Source organism: Populus trichocarpa, chromosome 6, assembly GCF_000002775.5.
Source record: "Populus trichocarpa isolate Nisqually-1 chromosome 6, P.trichocarpa_v4.1, whole genome shotgun sequence".
Lineage (NCBI taxonomy): Eukaryota > Viridiplantae > Streptophyta > Magnoliopsida > Malpighiales > Salicaceae > Populus > Populus trichocarpa.
The window spans coordinates 1,905,071-1,928,266 of record NC_037290.2 but is presented as its reverse complement, the minus strand read 5'-3'; the positions used below and the strand labels follow the sequence as shown (position 1 = coordinate 1,928,266).

At 35.1% G+C, this 23,196-nt stretch overlaps 1 protein-coding gene and 1 pseudogene across 3 annotated transcripts in view; one reads left to right on the top strand and one right to left on the bottom strand.

Annotated features, from left to right (window-relative positions):
- Window positions 1–371: 371 nt before the first annotated feature.
- LOC7479634 (26S proteasome regulatory subunit 6B homolog) overlaps window positions 372–23,196 on the bottom strand; it is an 83,075-nt pseudogene continuing 60,250 nt past the window's right edge.
- Window positions 5,188–23,196, top strand: part of LOC7495668 (50S ribosomal protein 5 alpha, chloroplastic) — an 83,812-nt gene continuing 65,803 nt past the window's right edge. The window contains exons 1-3 of one of the 3 annotated variants that reach the window (XM_024604730.2): window positions 5,188–5,423; window positions 5,694–6,053; window positions 7,589–7,906. In XM_024604730.2, the coding sequence (XP_024460498.1) occupies window positions 5,339–5,423; window positions 5,694–6,034 (426 nt within the window). In that variant the 5' untranslated portion in view covers window positions 5,188–5,338 and the 3' untranslated portion in view covers window positions 6,035–6,053; window positions 7,589–7,906. Of the gene's footprint in view, window positions 5,424–5,693; window positions 6,054–7,588; window positions 7,907–17,152; window positions 17,488–23,196 lie in introns of those variants that run through there. The other 2 variants (XM_024604731.2, XM_052454278.1) reach the window with 2 other exon arrangements.

The following is a 23,196-nucleotide window of genomic DNA, read 5'->3' as shown; positions in this document are numbered from 1 at the left end:
TTGTTAATTTCATTTTTTTATATATATTTATAGTAATTATAAAATAATTAATAATTAGTGCTACTGTTTTTATTTCTCAACATTGAGTGGAAACTATAGGTAAATGATTGAATTATGAGCTCCAAGGGAGAGTAAGTTAATTAAGTTAATGTTTTTTTAAAAAAACATAAACCTTATGAACTTCGAGTAAATTAATTGAATTATCTAGAATATTTATAAAAACTAATATAAAATTAATTGAATTAAATAGATCTTTTAAATTTTTAATAATTATAATTAGAGAATAAAAAAATGATTTTATTTCGGTTCTAAAATATAAAAATGCTAAATTGTTTTCTGATAATTTCAATTTCTTTGATGAATATATAGAAATCGAAGTCGGTTTGGGGTTTCTTCACATTGGTTCGGTACCCTTTCTCAAAGTTCTTATGAAGTATGACATACCTGTTCTTGCGCACTGCAAGCATGCCTGCTTCTTGACAAATAGCTGCAATCTGCCCATATCAATTCAATTACAGACAATTTAGTCAAATCAATTTAGCACATCTATTTGCTCCTTAAGAGTTCCTTGGCCAGCAGCAATGGAGGAATTCGGAAGAGTTATGAGAGCAAAAAACGGCGGCAGCTGCTGCTACGAATAAAACAGCAACACCAACTAACCTCAGCAGGACTAATTTTGTTAGGCCGAGTAATATAATCCTCCAAGTCTACCTCATCACTCAGATTCATTTTAGCAGTGCAAACCTGTACAAAAGTAAACTAACTTCAAATCTTCTTAAGACATTATTAAATGTTTCGAAACGAAACTTTTCATCCGCAAATGAATGAAGGAAGAGGTTCAAATAGGATCAAACCAAACTGCACCATGCAGAAGAAATAGAGAATTACCTGGAAAATAAGCCTCTTTTGCTGCCTATCAGGCAAAGGAAATTCAATCTTTCGGCAGGGTCCAATGTGTCTGCCCGATTAGTCGCCATTATGACCTTAACGTTTACTGACTGGTCGAAACCATCCATCTACAGCACAATTCAATCATGGTAAAATGTCAAAACGATGTCAGCAAGACAACGAACAGAACATGTACATGAACAAGCTAGTTGTGGTCAATTACAGAACTTTTAGAACATATTATAGCAGGATTTCACATGCCATCTACAGTATCTATTATGTTTCCACTATACAAAATTTTTCTTAGCACAAACCTGACTCAAGATTTCCATCAGGATTCGCTCAACTTCTCTATCAGCGCCTCTTTGAGAATCGAACCTAGCAGTAGTAATAGCATCAACCTCATCAATAAAGATGATTGCAGGAGCATTCTCTTGGAAGCCTAAAAATATCGCGAACCATCCGAGGGCCCTGAAGTAAAACAAAACAAAAATAAATAAATCTGTCACGACTTCTGGAACTAATGTTTAATGGAGCAGGAAAAAGCTTTATGAGCATTCAAGACATGCCTGGCCAAGATACTTCTGAACAAACTCAGAGCCATTGACTCTAATGAACGCTGCAGTTGTATTATTTTCTACAGCCTTGGCCAGCATAGTCTTTCCAGTTCCAGGAGGACCATAAAGCAAAACACCCCGAGGTGGGTCGATGCCGATTTGTTTGTAGAGTTCATGGTGAGTCAGTGGCAACTCAACTGCCTCACGAATTTCGTGGTTCTGAATGTCACATCCTCCAATATCCTGTAAACCAAAATCAAAAGAAATTGTCAGGTAAGAATAAATCCTTAAAATCCCTAGGGGTAGGACGAGTGAGATACTTCCTAAAAACTGAACCAGACCGATGTGGGGGCATAAGATGACTCGAGAATATCTTACGCTATAATTGACATCAGGCTTCTCGCTATGGCTAAGAAGGGATATCCTAGAATCAACTTGAGGAGGCGCAAGAGCATGCGAGTGAAGATGCAGCGCAACGGAAGCTGACGGCGTTGACAACTCCCTGTTAATCGTACTCAAAACCCAAACCAAATATTCCTTATAACCAGTGCTGGACTTAACAATGGCATTATTTTCATCAACCATGTTTATAAACTGGCCCACAGCAAGCGGCACAGACTGAATCCGCTTGATTTCTTCCTTTCCATGGACTAACTCTTGCCTTAGATCTTTATATCATCTTTTACGTGATCTTCTCGGATGTTCATGAACTCCACCTGCTTTTGGCATGATTTTAAGTTGCTGTAGGGGTCGACTTCCTTGGATTCATTATTGGCTGCTCGCTTCTGTCTGGCTAGCTCGAGTTCTTTTATAGCTCCTGCCTTGCGTTTAGGGTCCATTAGATGATTTCTTAGCCAGAAAGAAACACAGAAAGAGAATGAGATTTTGATGGAGCATTGAGGAGGAGTAGGAGAAGAATAATATCTGAATCCGAATTCCGATAGGTTAGTGGATTGCATTAAAGGAGTCAGATGCGAGTTTTAAGTTCAACCCAATACTTTGTCATAAAGAAGCCCGGAGTGATGGTTATCTTGCTCCGAATTCCGATAGGTTAGTGGATTGCATTAAAGGAGTCAGATGCGAATTCTAAGTTCAACCCAATATTTTGTCAGAAAGAAGCCCGGAGTGACGGTTATCTTGCTTACAGAACCTGATCGGATTAAAGTTTTAAAAAAATACTGTAGATTCATTTTTTCACTAATTATCAACCATGAGATTTAAAAAAAAAATCATTTTTTTCTTATATTTTAAGTTTAGCCTCTGATTAATTTTTATAAATCTAATTACTCTCAATTTATTTCCAAATTCATATTGTTATTCTTTAACCTATCTTTATCTCAAATATTAGGATTCAAATTAATGTATCATATTTAAGAAAATAAAACTCATCCTAATTTATTTTAATAAATAAATAATTTTTAATATCATGTAATAATTTTTTTAATAAATTAATTAACCTTGAATTTCTTCTAAGATTTATCTTGAAACTAAATCAAAATAAGTTTTAAATCCCAAGTTTTCCGATTTAACCTCCCGGCGAAGCTTGCTTTAACCATTACTATCTGAATGTGCTATTTCTTTTCTGGGCAAGGTGTGTTAATATTCTAAGCTCATGGCTCTTTGTAGTTATTAAAGCTTAATTAAAAAAAATACATCTTACAATTACTGTTAGAAGCATTAATCATTATCTTAAATATTTCTTAATATCCAGTATAAGATAAACTTCTGATAGCTAAGATTAATTTTCTATCCGTATCAACAACGGTTTGGTTTACCCCAGTGTGCCTCTATATATAATTAACGTAGCCCTCTGATCCTTAAAAAAAGAAAACCCTAGCAACACAGCTTTCTTTCTCAGCTTACTCGCTAGCTGCTATTCTTTCTCATTGTTAAGATCACAAGCCTATTCTTGTTTGCACAATGCAGAACATTCTTTCTCGCTTACTTCCAGGATACAGGTTCTGCCCCACTGAGGAACAGTTGATCTGCTATTATCTATACCAGAAGGTCCGTGGAGGTTTACCCAGCGAAGCCGCCACGATGATCAAGGACTACAATCTTCACGGTGGAGAAGAACCCTGGGAAATATTCAACAAGCTCGCAGGTCACAAGGAAGGTGATAATGTTCTCTATTTTTTTACAACATTGGGTAAAAAAACACTCAATTGTGCTAAGAGGATGAGTAGAACTGTTGGTACTAATGGTGGTACGTGGCATGGTGGCAGCGTTGATGTAGTGAAATCTAGACGAGATAATAGAGATATTGTTATAGGAATGAGGAGAAGATTCCTTTACCAGAACCATCGACGACCAGACCAGCATGGTCGTTGGATACTGATGCAGTATGGTTCAGAATCTATTTCTGAAAACGTTGTGATCTGTAAACTTAAGATCAGTGACCATGGTCTTAAAGAATCAAGAAAAAGGAAGTCGATGGATTATTCGTCAGAAGTTATTCAAAGAAATATCAATATTGATGCGGCAATCAACTCAGGACCTACAATGGCACAATTAACACATCAAGAACCGCGGCAGATTATCCAAAATCAGGAGATGCGGCCTCTGGTGGGAACTGTTTCAATTGAGGACAATGGAGGTTCCTCAGCTACTGGAGATACTTTCTATAGTATTCAGAATATGGGGCTTGAGGCGCCGGCAATTGTCAACATCGAACCTGCCTTGCGATTCCAGCCTCAGCAAGCAAACTTCATTCAAGAACCAATGATTAGTGAACATCAACAGATGGCGTTTGCAAGTTTCAGTGATAATCAGAAGGTGCTTCAGTCAGAAGCTGTCTTTGATGGTTATGGAAGGAGCCAGAATATTGTTGAGAGTTTCTACGAGCATCCAATAATCAGCTTTGAACCTATAACGCCGCTCGCCGAAGAATCTATCATCATCGAAAATGAGGAGACCATGGGGCTTGCAACTTTCTCTACAGAAGATTATTCTGAGAATGCAGCAGCAACCGTCAACATTGAGCCAACGACAGCTAATGAAAATCAACAGATGGCGCTTGCAAGCTACAATGGTGATGAAGGGGTTTGTCCTGCTGGTGATAATGCGATAACTACTGAGGATGCAGCACCAGCAGTGAGTGCTATCCCTGTTATGGATGCTGGCTTGATCGAGTACTTGAAGAATGAGACCAACTGGTTTGCTAATTTCTAAGCATTGTTAATGGAGGAGGAGGATTCCTACCTAGATTATCAGATTTAAGGAGCTTATGGTCACGAAGATGGAAACCTATTTCTCTATGGAGTATTGATTTTCCACGCAGTTTTTTTTTTTAAAAAATGTATAGTATTATTAGTTAAACAAAAGCTGTAAACTTTTATTTACCCATCAATCAATATATTAGTATTTTTCTTCTTTGTTGTGTTTATTATTATTATTATTTGCATTAAAATTATTCATTATTTTTTTTTATAAACATGAAATATACTATAAAATATTTTAAAACCTGATTTGATTTTTTATTTTTAAAAAATAAGTCTTTTTTATTAATATGGGTTAAATTTTATTTTTTAATATAAAATTTTTTAAAATTTATTTGGATAAAATCTTGTTTATCTTTGTATTTTAAAAATAATTTTAAAGAAGTTTGAAATTTGTTTTTTAAATTAATAATTGTTAGTGTTTTTAGATATTTTCATATGCTAATATTAAATATAATTTTTAATATTTTAATATATTTTTAAATAAAATAAAAAATATTTTAATAAGTAGCTGAACATACTCCGCAAACTCTCTATTAGATCAACTTGATCATGGGTCATCCCGCAGTTTAGCTGATAGATTTTAATTGGACTGTTTCTTTCCTTCCTTCTTTATCTAGGGTTTATGTGATTGCAAATTAGGATTTCCGAGAAAGAGCAGGCAAACAATTACAAATGGCTCTTCTTGTCTCTGTACCAATTTCCTCTTCATCTTCTTTATATGGCGTTTCATCAACCAGGGTCACTCTTGGTCTCCCATGTAAGTCTCTCTCTATCGCCAATTTTAGCTCCTACTCTGTTTCTAGGAAAGATGATGAAAAGGGAAAACAGGGGGCTTGGTGAAGAAAATGAAAAGGAATATTTTTTTTCCTTTTTGGGTTTTCTTTCAAACATGATTTGTGCATTTTCCATTGTTTGGTTGAACTTGTAGATTTTAGGTATCCTGGTTTTGCCTCATCCAATTTTCTTTGAGTGCCTACTTTTGGTTTTATTTATACTCTGAAATCCATGGATTGGTACTGGTTTTCAGCTTGCAGGTTACCCATTGGTGTACTCTCAAAGTCTTTTGATGGAATTTGCTTAAGCACCCCCGTGGGAAAGGGTTTAATGACAGTTAAGGCGTTGTCTGACAGTAAGGGGACAAGTCCAGATAGTGGGCAACCTGTGTCTGAAAGTGATGATGAAGAGGAGGATGTGGTTCTTGATAAAATTCCTTTGGATTCAAAGCTGCAGCTGAAGCTTGAGCACAAGATGAAGATGAAGTTGGGGAAGAAGATAAGGCTTACGAGTAAGAAGCTTGATCGGAAGCGAGGGATGAGGAAGAGGGGACAGTGGCCACCATCAAAAGTAAACAAGTTGAAGAATGTCTAAACTGCCTGTTGTTTTGCAGGTGCATTTCCTATCTCAAATAATGATCTAAAATTTGCAGGTTTCTCTTTTGTATTCTATAGAGTTGATTTCTTTATGAAGTCATGTAAATGTGGATTGATTGATGTCATCGTATCATGGAATTGAATCAGAGATCATGGAGATTTTTGCTTGTGCTTCTTTTCATGATAATTGATAACTAAAATTAACTTGTTTGTCTGTAATTTTTTGTTAATTGTGCAGTGTTTTTGTTGAGTGAGTAAATCAGGTGTGATTCTTTATGAAATTTCGATGAGTTTGATTGAGTTGGTGGGTGAAAAGAGGAGAAATAATCTCGTTTGTTTGAAATCAAATAGGATAGAGATTAAGACACTGAGAGATTTTCTTACAAGAGGAAAGGAGTTCTTGAAAAAGAGAAGAACAAACTTAGAAAATAAAGAAATTATGTGGTTGTTTGAAGGGTGAACCACTAGTATTCTCGTGCTGGAAGCTTGATGGTCGTTAGGAATCTACTATAGCCATTGTGTAAATAGTTACTCTGTGATAGTAAGGCACAGAGATGAATATATATTAACTTCAGTTTGAGTCCCTCAAGACCTTTTTTTTCCTGATGTATGTGCATTCTATTATATAGCCCTATTGCTATTGAACTGATCTGTGCTCATTGTCTTTCATGGATCAAATTGTGCTCAGGAAAGATCTTTGTGAAATATTTCCTAAGGAACAAATGCACTTTCTCACAAAGCTTACAAACTGTCATTCATCTGTGTCCGGTTTGCTGCACCATGATCTTCCAATCACCTCAATTCTCAAATTTATCCACTCTTTAGTCACAGCGGTTAGGTTTAACTATTGAACTGCTCTATGTTCATTGTCTTTCACGGACCAAATTGTGCTCAGGAAAGGTCTTTATGAAATATTTCCTAAGGAACAAATGCAATTTCTCACAAAGTTTACAAACTGCCATTCATCTGTGTCCGGTTTGCTGTACCATGATCACCCAATCACCTTAGTTCTCATATATATCCACTCTCTAGTCACAGCAGTTAGGTATCACTATTGAACTGCTCTATGCTCATTGTCTTTCACTTTCATGGCTCAAATTGTACTCAAGAAAGGTATCTATGAAATATTTCCTTATCGAACAAATGCAATTTCTCACGAAGTTAACAAACTGTCATTAATCTGTGTCCTGTTTGTTGTACCATGATCTCCCAATCACCTCAGTTCTCAAATTCATCCACTCTTTAGTCACAGCCGTTGGGTATAAAGCCTTGTTTGAGGGATATTTTATTTCTCTGGTAATATTGAATAACTCCTCCAGATTCTGTCTTGGTCTTATTCTCAGTAGGAAATTGTTCAGCAAAAAACGATTTCTTTCTCCTTTGTATGAAGTTTAAAAAACCCCAGAATTCAACAAAAAGAGAAGACAAAACTGATTATTTTTGGGCACTGGATTCAAGTGATGGAAGTTAATCTGTTCACTTTCTGACTTGTATGAGCGTTCAGTTTGAGGATATATATTTTTCGTAACAAAATTCGTATTTGATGTAACAGATTGAGCAGATGCAGATTCCCTACAACAGAAATTCAGCAGTGCTTGTTATGTAATTCAGTCAAAAACATCCCTTCTCTTTCTGTTCAGTTTCAACGTCCATGAAGTTGGAGAATGAAGATTATAGCCGTATAAATAATACTTCAAGGAGCCCATCAAACATAAACTTTTGGCCTCATCAGGCTCAGTTCCAACGCTTTTTTGTAGCCTGGACGAGCCATTGATTCCATGCTAGGCATTCTTGCCTGTTCTGTATATGTAAACTTGCCTTTAAGCACTTGTTAAGATTGTATATTCAGTACATCATGTAATTGCCATTATTTTGCTGCTTCAAATTTGTAACCAGGTAGCATGCCCTTTACCATTTTCATGTGAGACTAAAAAAACTGGATTCCATGTGTCCCAAGCCCACTAGACCACAGACCGCCAGGTAGCATGGGTTACTTTCAGGCCTTGACTCTAGCCTTCACGAGCTGAATAGGGGAATAGAACACTGTCAAGAATTCAAGATGAAGACTTACAAAGCCCAGACCCATGGTCACAGAAGCTGGACTAGCTTAGATTTGGTGGAAATAGAGATTTGAAATCTTAATAAATAGGATAAACAGGGACTCGAAACTATAATTTAGATCTAAAACTATAATAACAAAGAACATTAGAGTTAGATCCATGAAGATCTAGAACTCATTAATTTATTCAAAATAGAAAACCGAAGAAGATTTTGAAATTGTAAAAAAGGAGTAGAGGAAGCAAGGAAGATTTTGGACTGAGTCACTGACTTAAAATTGGCTAGCGACAGCCTTCTATGGCTAAATAGCAGGTTTATTTTATTTCAAAGAGAAATAAGAATTGTTTAGAGAGATTCTGATTTTTTAGAGAGATTCAACTATATATAAAAAATGTATAGGTTTACACAACTACTAGAATAAAGCTAGCTATCCATCCCATAATATTTATGCTAAATTCATTTTGCAGAATAATATTAATAATTGAATAAAAAAACTCATTAAATAAATATTTTGAGATGAATAACATTATTTAAATTTCACGCTAAAAGAAAATAAAATTTAAGTTTTGGATAATAAAAGAAAAGGGCTAAAAACAAAATGTATTTGTTGAAACATTGAAAACGTTCCGAAACTTATTTGAAAATCTTCGTCTCTCTGGTGAGAGCAAAGCTCACTTTTTTTTTTTTTTTTAAAATGCCAATGGACACATAATCTAGTAAATTAAGAAAGTAGAAATTATTTTTTATTTAAAAATATATTAAAATAATTTTTTTTTAATTTTTTTAAAAAAATTAACACATTAAAACGATAAAATACACAAAAAAATAATAATAATTTAAAACATAAAATAATTTCAGAATTTTTTTAAAATTACAGTTTGACCGAATGTTATACGCCAGCTAAAAAAATTAACAAAGTCTCTCCTTGTCATCTCCAATCCTCTCACCTCACTTTCCTCCTCTTCTTGTATGTATGTAATTTTTTGTTAATTGTGCCCAAGGGTGACGGAAATGCTTCTCGACAGATTTTCAAGAAAACTCAGGTGTGATTCTTTATGAAATTTCGATGAGTTGGATTGAGTTGGTGGCTGAAAAAAGGAGAAATAATCTTGTTTGTTTGAAATCAAATAGGATAGAGATTAAGACACAGAGAGATTTTCTTACAAGAGAAAAGGAGTTCCTGAAAAAGTTTGATGGTCTTTAGGAATCTACTATAGCCGTTGTCTAAATAGTTACTCTGTGCTAGTAAGGCACATAAATGAATTTATATTAACTTCAGTTTGAGTCCCTCAAGACCTTTTCTTTCCTGATGTATAGTCCTATTGCTATTGAACTGATATGTGCTCATTTCCTTTCATGGATCAAATTGTGCCTAGGAATATTTCCTAAGGAACAAATGCAATTTCTCACAAAGTTTACAAATTGTCATCATCTGTGTCCGGTTTGCTGTACCATGATCTCCCTATCACCTCAATTCTCGTATATATCCACTCTCTAGTCGCAGTGGTTAGGTTTCACTATTGAACTGCTCTATGCTCATTGTCTTTCATGGATCAAATTGTGCTCAGGAAAGTTCTTTATGAACTATTTCCTAAGGAACAAATGCAATTTCTCGCAAAGTTTACAAACTACCATTCATCTGTGTCTGGTTTGCTGTACCATGATCTTCCAATTACCTCAGTTCTCATACATATCCACTCTTTAGTCACAGCGGTTAGGTATCACTATTGAACTGCTCTATTTTCATTGTCTTTCATGGCTCAAATTGTGCTCAAGAAAGATATTCATGAAATATTTCCTTATCAAACAAATGCAATTTCACACAAAGTTTATAAACTGTCATTCATCTGTGTCCTGTTTGCTGTACCATGATCTCCCAATCACCTCGGTTCTCAAATTCATCCACTCTTTAGTCACAGCCGTTGGGTATAAAGCCTTGTTTGAGGGATATTTTATTTCTCTGGTAATATTCTCAGTAGGAAATTGTTCAGCAAAAAACTATTTCTTTCTCCTTTGTATGAAGTTTAAAAAACCTCGGAATTCAACAAAAAGAGAAGACAAAACTGATTATTTTTGGGCACTGAATTGATTCAAGTGTTGGAAGTTAATCGTCCACTTTCTGACTTGTATTTCAGTTTGAGGATATATATTTGCCGTAACAAATGTCGTATTTGATGTAACAGATTGAGCAGATGCATATTCCCTATACAGAAATTCAGCAGTGCTTGTGATGTTATTCAGTGAAAAACATCCCTTCTCTTTCTGTGCAGTTTCAATGTCCATGAAGTTGGAGAATGAAGATTATAGCCGTATAAATAATACTTCAAGGAGCGTATCAAACAAACTTTTGGCCTCATCAGGCTCAGTTCCAACCCTTTTTTGTAGCCTGGACGAGCCATTCATTCCACGCTAGGCATCCTTGCCTGTTCTGTCTATGCAACCTTGCCTTTAAGCACTTGTTAAGATTGTATATTCAATACATCGTGTAATTGCCATTATTTTTCTGCTTCGAATTTTTAACTAGGGAGCATGCCCTTTACTATTTTCTTGTGAGACTAAGAGTTCGATTGTTAATGCGGTTGCGTTTGTGTTTTGTTTAAAACGTAGATGCAACTTGTTTGGTAAAGGAAAAAACACAGTTTACTGTTTATGGGTCATACGGTGTTTTTGCGTCCGAAACGTAGAGGAAAGAAAAGCAATCAATTGCTGCTTCTTGCGCACTGTTTATGCTAATTAATTAGCATGAACAATGTAGCCTGGCTACACTGTTCCGGTTGGACCGGTTCCGGTTTAAAGCTTAAAATGCATTGAACCAGGTCCGACCTAGTAAAATAAAAAATATTTTTTATTTTTTATTTTTTAATTGTGTTTTATTCGAAAAACTAGTATTTAACATTATTTAATGACACTACATAAATTAGACAGAGATCACTTGATGACGTAGTATTTGCAGAATTTGATCGCAATTCCAATTTTGTTCCTGATTATATTTTACCTGATGTTGTTGCGCGCTTAAGAAACCAAAAATACTGTAGTCCTTGTCAGATATATTTCATACGTGATGGAATTGTAGATAGTTTAATGGAACAATAAAAAATATTTTATATAAAGTATTATTTATTTCATGATATAATAACAATAGTTAAATCTATAATATTTAAATTAAAAACCATCAATATTAATATATTTTTTTAAAATTATTTTATAACCTCAATTTCAAAAGCATTATTAACCAAACACATTAAACTACTTTTTGTTCAACCTTAATTTTAACCACAGTTTTAACCAAATATACATAAATCAACCTCAACCAAAAATACTTTTTATAAAATAATTTTTTTCAAACTACAATAGCTACTACAATACCAAACACACCTTAAAAGAATTGGATTCCATGTGTCTCAAGCCCACTGGACCACAGACCGCCAGGTAACATGGGTTACTTTCAGGCCTTGACACTAGCCTTCACGAGCTGAATAGAGGAATAGAACACTGTCAAGAATTCAAGATGAAGACTAACTTAGCCCAGACCCATGGCAACAGAAGCTGGACGTTCAGTAGCTGGACTAGCTTAGATTTGGTGGAAATAGAGACTTAAAATCTTAATAAACAGGGACTCGAAACAATAATTTAGACCTACAACTATAATAACAAACAACATTAGAGATAGATCCATGAAGATCTAGAACTCATTTATTCAAAATAGAAAACCGAAGAACTTGAATTTGTAAAAAAAGGAAGGAGACGAAGCAAGGAGGATCTAAAAATTGGCTAGCGACAGCCCTCTATGGCTAAATAGTAGGTTTATAAAGAGAAATAAGATTTTTTTAGAGAGATTCTGATTTTTAGAAAGATTCAACTGTATTTAAAAAATGTATAGGGTTTTTTTTTTTTCAACACAACTAATAGAATAAAGCTATCCATCCCACAATATTTATTGCTAAGTTCGCTTTGCAAAATAATATTAATAATTGAATTAAAAAAAAACTCATTAAATAAATACTTTGAGATGAATAACATTATTTAAATTTCACGCTAACAGAAAATAAAATTTAAGTTTTGGATGATAAAATTAGAAAAGGGCTAAAAAATATATTTTTAATAGTAACATATTAAAACAATAAAATACACAAAAAAAAATCCAATTTAAAACATGAAAAATTTCAGATTTTTTTTTAAATTACCGTTTAACCGAATGTTATACACCAACTAAAAAAAACACAACAATGTCTCTCTCCTTGTCATCTCCAATCCTCTCACCTCTATCTCACTTTCCTCCTCTTCTTCCTCAATGTCATCTCCTGGTACCCACGTCTCTCTTTGGATTTGCTTCATTTTTGCAGTTTTATTATCTATTTAGAGCAGAGAGAGAACAAAATGGTAGCCCTTAAATACAAAACACAGACAGAAATTCTTGCAAGAGGACTACCACAAACATCAATAACTAGACAAGGCCCTCGCCAGTCCTGAAACCCCATGCAACAAAAATAAAAATGAAAAAAAATGAACTCGTAAGCAAGAGATCTCCTTCTACAAGAGAGAAGTAGTTGGAACACTTCATTTCTTAACAAAAGATTTATTTATTTTATATAAAATAATATTGCATACTCAAACATCATACATAGGGGGATTAGGGAATTGAAAATAATATGGATGGAATACAGTTTTAAGGGACAGCAATAATTTGTTGTCTTTTATTCGAGCTGCTACATATTGCCTTGGCCCTGATAGACATTAGGGCTAAAGGAGCGTCTGATTAATTATTACGACAGACGCCATACCTGGTTAGCTCCTCCGTTGAAATCCCAAATAATTATTTTGAACAGGTAATAGCTCACATCCAACACCAATGCATCATTATTCACGTTCGCAATGGTGAAATAAGCTTTGCCGAGCCTGTCCCCAAACGTCCAACGTTGGTTAGATGACACAGGGCTACAAGAGACAACGAGGACCAAGCTTCCTCTGGTATTTCCTTTACTAGTTAGGCACAAATCTGTGTTTGCATCAAGCCTTATTGAACCATCTGCGTAAAAATTCCATTTTTGTTCAGTCTTGTATTTCACGCACATGGCTAACTTTGGGACATTTTTCTTAAATTCCAAGCAGTAGCCCCCAAAGCCCGACAATGGACTTTGGTGATGGTTTTGAAACATTGGTGAAGCGCAAGGCATAAACATTGGCTTCCAAGGTGAGTAGGGGTTTAGGATCGAGCCATCGATCCTTTTATATTTTTCAGGGAAGTTCGGCTTTTATTAAAAATAATAATTAAATTAGTTGTTTTTTAAAAGATAAAAACCAAACCAAAACAAGTTCAAAGTAACGGTGCTGGTGAACGGCTTAGAATTGAAAGAAAAGAAGAGATAAGAGAGGTGTTTTTATTTTTGCTAGTGTATGGATGGGTTGGATGTACGTAGCTGGAGATATTTTTCCTTTTTGCTTTCCAATTTTCGAATGGAATTTTGCCGGGTACAGGGACTTGCATGTTTTAAATGGCCTTAACGTTCTTCTATATTGCCAAAGTGCCACTCAAACTGAAGACCTTTTGGGTGGGTGGGCCTTTCGCTCTCCCCGGTCAAATCTTTCATAGGAATATCTAATGTAAGAACAAAACTTTAGCTAATGCATCGTTAAGGCCCACCCACCCAAAAGGTCATTTAACGTTCTTCTATATGAAAGATTTGACCGGGTACAGGGACTTGCATGTTTTAAATGGCCTTAACGTTCTTCTATATTGCCAAAGTGCCACTCAAACTGAAGGACCTTCAGTTTGAGTGGCACTTTGGCAATATAGAAGAACGTTAAGGCCATTTAAAACATGCAAGTCCCTGTACCCGGCAAAATTCCATTCAAAAGTCGTTGCTTTCTCTTGGAATTAAATACCAGAATGCAATGAAAGTGATGTAAGATGCAATGAAAGTGATGTAAGTGCTTTCTCTTGGAATTAAATACCAGAATGCAATCAAATAGCGAAGCTGGCTTTAATGGAAGTTATCAGGCAATCCGGCTTTTATCAGTAATTATTTTTTAAAATATTTTTTTATTTATAAATATATTAAAATAATATTTTTTAAAAATTATTTTTAATATCAGTGCATTAAAATAATTTAAAAAAATTAAAAATATATTAATTTATAAAAAAAATAAAAAAATTCAAATTTTTTAAAAGTGTTTTTAGAATAAAAAACAAACATGAATTTGAAATAATGTGGAAGAAACTGTTAATTATTTATTCGAGGCATTCTCTTATATTTTCTTATTCATCAACGTGAAATCCGTTTCCGTGTTGGACACTGCCATTTCGTTGGCCTTCCCTTCTTCCTTCGTTGCATACCTGTCTCCCACTGTATACTTATAAAGGCATCGAGGCACCCTCTCCTTAGTTATCCAAACAAAAACCTATTCTTGTTTGCACAATGCAAGGCATTCTTTCTCACTTACCTACAGGATTCAGGTTCCTCCCCACTGACGAGGAATTGATCAGCTATTACCTACTCCGCAAGGTCCATGGACGTTTAACCCCCGAAGAGGCCGATATGATCAAGGTCTGCAATGTTTACGGAGAAGGAGCACGACCACCCTGCGAAATATTCAAGTTCACAGGTCACAAGGGAGGTGATGATACTCTCTTTTTTTTCACAACATTAAGTAAGAAAACACCCAATAGTACTCAGAGGATGCGTAGAACTGTTGGTACTAATGGCGGTACGTGGCATGGTGACAGTGTTGAAGAAGTGACATATAGGCTAGATAAGACAGAGTTTAAGGGAACGAAGAGAAGATTCCGTTACCAGAACAAACAACGACCAGACCAGAATGGTTGTTGGACACTGCTGGAGTATGGTTCAGAATCTATCTCTGAAAACGTTGTGATCTGTAAACTTAAGATCAGTGACCATGGTCTTAAAGAATCAAGAAAAAGGAAGTCGATGGGTTATTCATCAGAAGTTATTCAAAGAAATATCAATATTGATGCTGTAATCAACTCAGGACCTACAATGGCACAATCAGCACATGATCAAGAACCGCGGCTGCTTATCCAAAGTCAGGAGATGTTGCCTCTGGTGGGAACTGTTTCAAATGAGGACAATGGAGGTTTCTCAGCTACTGGAGACACTTTCTATAGTATTCAGAATATGGGGCTTGAGGCGCCGGCAATAGGCAACATCGAACCTGTCTTGCCATTAATCCAGCCTCAGCGAGCAAACTTCATTCACGAACCAATGATTAGCGAACATCAACAGATGGCGTTTGCAAGTTTCAGTGATAATCAGAAGGTGGTGCTTCAGTCAGAAGCTGTCTTTGATGGTTATCATGAGAGTTTCAATGAGCATCCAATAATCAGCTTTGAACCTATAATGCTGCGCGCCGAAGAATCTAACGTCATCGACAATCAGGGGATCATGGGTCTTGCAGATATCTCTACAGAAGATTATTTTGAGAATGCAGCAGCAAACGTCAACTTCGAGACAATGACGTCGGCTAATGAAAATCAACAGATGGAGCCTGCAAGCTACAATGGTGATGAAGCTGTTTCTCCTGCTGGTGATAATGCGGTAACTCCTTTGGATGCAGCACCAGCAGTGAGTGCTATCCCTGTTATGGAAGCTGGCTTGATCGAGTACTGGAAGAATGAGACCAACTGGTTTGATAATTTCCAAGCTAGCATTCTTTTCATGATAATTGATAAGTAACATTAAGGGTCTTTAACTTGTTTGCATGTAATTTATTGTTAATTGTGCAGTGTTTTTGTTGAGTGAAGAACTCAGGTGTGATTCTTTATGAAATTTCGATGAGTTTGATTGAGTTGGTGGATGAAAAGAGGAGAAATAATCTCGTTTGTTTGAAATAAAATAGGATAGAGATTAAGACACTGAGAGGTTTTCTTACAAGAGGAAAGGAGTTTTTGAAAAAGAGAAGAACAAACATAGAGAAGAAAGAAGTTATGTGGTTGTTTCAAGGGTGAACCACTAGTATTCTCGTGGTGGAAGCTTGATGGTATTTAGGAATCTACTGTAGCCATTGTGTAAATAGTCACTCTGTGCTAGTAAGGCACAGAGATGAATATATATTAACTTCAGTTTGAGTCCCTCAAGACCTTTTTTTTCCTGATGTATGTGCATTCTATTATATAGCCCTATTGCTATTGAAATGATCTGTGCTCATTGTCTTTCATGGATCAAATTGTGCTCAGGAAAGATCTTTGTGAAATATTTCCTAAGGAACAAATGCACTTTCTCACAAAGCTTACAAACTGTCATTCATCTGTGTCCGGTTTGCTGCACCATGATCTTCCAATCACCTCAATTCTCAAATTTATCCACTCTTTAGTCACAGCGGTTAGGTTTAACTATTGAACTGCTCTATGTTCATTGTCTTTCATGGACCAAATTGTGCTCAGGAAAGGTCTTTATGAAATATTTCCTAAGGAACAAATGCAATTTCTCACAAAGTTTACAAACTGCCATTCATCTGTGTCCGGTTTGCTGTACCATGATCTCCCAATCACCTTAGTTCTCATATATATCCACTCTCTAGTCACAGCGGTTAGGTATCACTATTGAACTGCTCTAAGCTCATTGTCTTTCACTTTCATGGCTCAAATTGTACTCAAGAAAGGTATCTATGAAATATTTCCTTATCGAACAAATGCAATTTCTCACAGAGTTTACAAACTGTCATTAATCTGTGTCCTGTTTGCTGTACCATGATCTCCCAATCACCTCAGTTCTCAAATTCATCCACTCTTTAGTCACAGCCGTTGGGTATAAAGCCTTGTTTGAGGGATATTTTATTTCTCTGGTAATATTGAATAACTCCTCCAGATTCTGTCTTGGTCTTATTCTCAGTAGGAAATTGTTCAGCAAAAAACCATTTCTTTCTCCTTTGTATGAAGTTTAAAAAACCCCAGAATTCAACAAAAAGAGAAGACAAAACTGATTATTTTTGGGCACTGGATTCAAGTGATGGAAGTTAATCTGTCCACTTTCTGACTTGTATGAGCTTTCAGTTTGAGGATATATATTTTTCGTTACAAAATTCGTATTTGATGTAACAGACTGAGCAGATGCAGATTCCCTACAACAGAGATTCAGCGGTGCTTGTGATGTTATTCAGTCAAAAACATCCCTTCTCTTTCTGTTCAGTTTCAACGTCCATGAAGTTGGAGAATGAAGATTATAGCCGTATAAATAATACTTGAAGGAGCCTATCAAACATAAACTTTTGGCCTCATCAGGCTCAGTTCCAACCCTTTTTTGTAGCCTGGACGAGCCATTCATTCCATGCTAGGCATTCTTGCCTGTTCTGTATGTGTAAACTTTCCTTTAAGCACTTGTTAAAAGATTGTATATTCAGTACATCATGTAATTGCCATTATTTTGCCGCTTCAAATTTGAAACTAGGTAGCATGCCCTTTAACCATTTTCATGTGAGACTGAAAAAAGTGGATTCCATGTGTCCCAAGCCCACTAGACCACAGACCGCCAGGTAACATGGGTTACTTTCAGGCCTTGAGTCTAGCCTTCACGAGCTGAATAGAGGAATAGAACACTGTCAAGAATTCAAGATGAAGACTTGCTAAGCCCAGACCCATGGTCACAGAAGCTGGACTAGCTTAGATTTGGTGGAAATAGAGATTTAAAATCTTAATAAATAGGATAAACAGGGACTCGAAACAATAATTTAGATCTAAAACTATAATAACAAAGAACATTAGAGTTAGATCCATGAAGATCTAGAACTCATTTATTCAAAATAGAAAAAAATATTACGTGCTAGAAAAAGTTTAGTTATTGGAGGTCACAATAACACTTTGACATTATAAAAAAGATAGGTTGACCCTGTAACTAAAAACTTCATCAAATTCATAGGTAGACATCAACTTCGTAGTGAAAATATCATCTTAAGCTCTAAGCACGCCTTCATCTCGAAGGACAATCCCCTTTTCATCTACATTGAACACTTGCTTTCATAGAAGAAAAGATCAATGTAGGACATATAATTTGTTGACCCTGTAACAAAGAATATTTTTTTTAGAGAGATTCTGATTTTTAGAGAGATTCAACTATATTTAAAAAATGTAACACAACTAATAGAATAAAGCTATCCATCCCACAATATTTATGCTAAGTTCGCTTTGCAAAATAATATTAATAATTGAATTAAAAAAAAACTCATTAAATAAATACTTTGAGTTTTTATATGACAATATTGCATACTCAAACATCATATATAGGGAATTGAAAATAATATGGATATTGGATCAACATTGGTTTCCAAGGTGAGTAGGGGTTTAGGATCGAGCCATCCTTTTGTACTTTTCAACAGGGACGATCATTTTTTATTCGGTTCGGTTCGGTTTTTATTTTAAAAAAAATAACCAAATTGGTTTTTTTTTTAAAATAAAAAAACCAAAATCGAATCGAAACCAGTTCAAACCGATCTGTTTCGATTCGGTTTGGTTTGACTCAGTTTTTTACCAGTTTGACTCAGTTTTTTTTGTTTGGATTGAGTTCGGATTTTTCCAGCCATGATTTTCCCCAATTATAGCATTTGCTACCTACCTTGTTGCAGTCAGAGAAAAGGATTCTCATTATGGGATGGAGGGGGAATATGGTAATCATAATATATAGCTAAATTAAGGAAAATGGAAGTAGGCAATGAAGGAAAAAGAAAACGAACATTGAAAGTCTGTATGCAGGGAACTCTTGTTTGTGAGGAAATGGGAATTCAAGAGAGGCGAGGGATGATCTCTATCGTTGCAAGTCATCTGCTTTTATAAGGGGTTCGTGGCTTCGTGCTTTTCTTGTTTTCTTCAACCACGAATTACACATTTCAAACTGTACATTTCTATCATTAATTGTAATAATTCGAGTATTTTTCACATTGTACGTAAATCTTATATCCATAAATATAATTTTTGTTTACAGAGGCATTTATTTTCATTCTGATAGAATTTGAGCGCTCAAATTGAAAAAGTCAGAGAAAAGGACTCTCATTATGGGATAGAGGGGGAATATGCTAATCATAATATATAGCTCAAATTGAAGATATGGAAGCCTGAAAGTTAATCTTATTTAAAAAAGTTATGAATCCAGTTGAAAGTTTAGAAATACAAACATTGAAAAAATAAAATTAATATTGATTATAATGGTGAAATTATCTTCATCAATTTTTTATAATGATGGAATACAAACAACATCGATACTATTAAGACAGAATATCGTGAAGAGAAAAAAAAGATGAAAGAATGATGATAATTAATATTGAGAGAGAGTGTTGAAATTCAATATCAACTAGGATTTAGAGTTTCTAAGAGTTTTAATATTAGCTAAATAAGGAATCCTAGTTAATGTAAGAATTATTGATGAAGAAGGACTTATAATAGACTAGCTTGTTAGAATTTTTATTTAATTAAAATGTTAGATTTCTTAATAGATTAGAATTTTGTTTGAATAGTTTAATTATTTAATTATCTAAAACTTGATGTTTGTAAATAGACTTGTAATTTTAAATATTATAGACAAATATAGAGAAATATAAAGAAGAGTTATAAAGGTGTATTCTTCGACAAAATTCTTAATAAAATATCTTTCCTCTCATTCTTCTTTTTATTTTTTAGCTTTGTTATTTATATATATCAAATCCTATTCTTTTTTTTCCAACGTTGTAGGCTTAAAAGCAAACCATGTAATAAGAGGTCTAATTTTCAGTCAACAGCATCTTTCCCTTTCATGTGTTAAGGTCAAAATCCATTTCAATGTAGAGTTCGGAAACCTTTCCCTTTCATGCCCACCGTTTGCTTTCTCAAGAAGAACATGGATGGATGTTCAAAATTTCTCATCATGTGTTAAGGTCAAGATGCGACGTTAGTTCCCCTTCGAGATGTTGGACACTGCCATCTCATGTTTGCCTTTTGGACACTTACCTTCGGTGCTTTTGAAGACCACCTTCAGGCTAGTTCTGTAGCTAAATGATGGGCAAAAACAAAAGGTTAAATTTATGGCTAATATATTCCAGTCCTCAGTTATGAATATTCTTCTATCCACTTACTTTGTATATTTATTTAGGTGACCACTAAATAAAAAAATTTCATGGTGCTCATCAAGTACTTAATAATATTCTATTAATTACTCTTTTTAATATTCACTTTAAATTAAAAGATAAATATAAAAAAAAATAAAACCTATAACCTCCCAAGAATATCTATCTAAAATTTATTTCTCATAAAAAAAAGAGAGAAAATAAAACTTATAATCTACTAAAAATAATAAAATTATTTCCACCTAAAATTTATCTCTCACTTGCATGTATTTTTTTTTTTTCCAATTACCCCGAAAGCCATAAAATTCCTCATAATCAAGATATCATAATTTTGAGCTTCTTTGCACACGCGCGGCGGCTAGGCTAATTTATGCCACTTCACCTCTCGATCCGTCATTCCCTCCACGTGTCAAAGTTGGCTCACAAGGTCAAATTATAAATCCGTTTCCGCGCTGGACACTGCCATTTCATGTTTGGCCGTCCCCTCTTCCTTCCGTGCATGTCCAAACCTCTGTCTACCTCTATATAATGAATCACGGCAACCTCTCGCTGGCTATCCAAACAAAAACCTGTTCTCATCACACTCGCTGCTCTCGTTTCTCATTGTTAAGATCACAAACCTGTTCTTGTTTCCACAATGCAAGACATTCTTTCTCGCTTTTCTCCAGGATTCAGGTTCGACCCCACTGGCGAGCAATTGATCAGCTATTACCTAGCCCGCAAGGTCCATGGACGTTTAACCCCCGAAGAGACCGATATGATCAAGGTCTGCAATATTCTTTACGGAGAAGGAGCACGACCACCCTGGGAAATATTCAAGCTCGCAGGTCACAAGGGAGGTGATGATGCTCTCTATTTTTTCACAACATTGATTAAGAAAACACGCAAAAGTGGTGCTCGGAGGATGAGTAGAACTGTTGGTACTGATGGCGGTACGTGGCATGGTGACGGTGTTGAAGAAGTGACATGTAGACTAGATAATAGAGAGTTTAAAGGAACGAAGAGAAGATTCCGTTACCAGAACAAACAACGACCAGACCAGCATGGTTGTTGGACACTGCTGGAGTATGGTTCAGAATCTATTTCTGAAAACGTTGTGATCTGTAAACTTAAGATCAGTGAGCATGGTCTTAAAGAATCAAGAAAAAGAAAGCGGATGGATTATTCATCAGAAGGGGTTTGTCTTGCTGGTGATAATGCGGTAACTCCTGAGAATGCAGCACCAGCAGTGAGTGCTATCCCTGCTATGGGACATAGCATGCGCGATACCTTGGAGAATGACCCCAACTGGTTTGAGAATCACCAAGGATTGATGGGAACCAATTTTTCAATGGAGTATTGATTTTCCATGCAGTTTTTTTTGCGGTAACTCCTGAGAATGCAGCACCAGCAGTGAGTGCTATCCCTGCTCTGGAAGATGACATGCTCGAGACCTTGATGAATGATACCTACTGGTTAGAGAATCTTCAAGGATTGATAGGAACCTATTTTTCAATGGAGTATTGATTTTCCATGCAGATTTTTTTTTTTTTAATGTATAGTATTGTTATATAGTTAAACAAAAGCTGGAAACTTTTATTTACCCATCTATCAATATATTACTATTTTTCTTCTTTGTTGTGTTGTGTTTTATTTTATTATTATTTTTCTTAAAATTATTCATCACATTATTTTTTTTATAAACATGAAATATACTACAAAATATTAAAATCTAATTTGATTTTTTTTTTGCTTTTTCAAAGTTTTTTTTCATCCTTTATCATTCAATAACACAGGTAATTTTGCTTTTAGTTATTTTTTTGTTTTTGTTAAATTTAAATTTTTTTTTAAAATTGAATTAAATTAATTAATTTTATCATCTAATGTTTAATTTGTCTGTAAAGTTCATGTAATTTGTTTGTAAAGTTCATGGTGAGTCAGTGGCATCTCAACCGCCTCACGAATTTCCTGCTTTTGAATGTCACAACCTCCAATGTCCTGGCAATACCATAGAAGAAAAGGGGAACATGTGTGAGTTGAGGTTGAGTTCTTAAACTCAAACAAGAAACTAAAGAACACAACAATATTAATATTCAGCTTGCAGCCTATGTCAGAACAAAAGTACAAAAAAAACCTTTTCACTTACATTATAAGTAACATCAGGTTTCTCACTCTGACTAAGCAGAGAAATACTAGAATCAGCCTCAGGTGGCAAAACATCAACAAGAGCATTCGAATGCCGATGCAAAGCCACAGAAGCCGACGGCTTCAACAATTCCCTATCAATCGTACTCAAAATCCTCACATAATAATTCGAACCCGTAGTAGACCCAACAATCCCATTAGTCTGATCCACCATCTCCATAAACTGCCCGATCACAAGCGGCACCGACTGGATCCGCTTCACCTCTTCTTGCGCACGAAGTAGCTCTCGCTTCAGATTCTTCTGCTCATCCTTGACATACTCCTCTTGTATGTCGATGAATTCTAGCTGTCGTTGCAGAGATTTTAAGCGGCTGTAGAGGTCGTCGTCTTCCGTGGGTACTGTTGTTGGGTCGGGTACAAGGTCCGATCTTGGCTCCACCGTCGGGGCGGGTCTCGGGTCAAGTACCATTGTCGACATGATGCGCTGATTTAGAGGGAGAGAGAGAGGGCTGGGTGCAAAGCAAGAAATCTGAGAATGTTTTATTTATAAACGGAGAAGGAGATTCTGAAAGGTTTTAGATGGGCTGGGGGGAAGTCTTTGGATGTTAATGGGCTTTGAGTTTAGATTCAGGCCTTAATGTTGTTCGTTGGGCTTTGTTAATTTTATTTTTTTATTTTTTTATAGTAATTATAAAATAATTAATAATTAATGCTACTAATTTTATTTTCCAACATTGAGCGATAGCATAGGTAAATGATTGAATTATAAGCTCCAAGGGAGAGTAAGTTAAAAAAACATTAACCTCATTAACTTCGAGTAAATTAATTGAATTATCTAGAATATTTAAAAAAACTAATATAAAATTAATTGAATTAAATAGATCTTTTAAATTTTTAAATAATTATAATTAGAGAATAAAAAAAATGATTTTA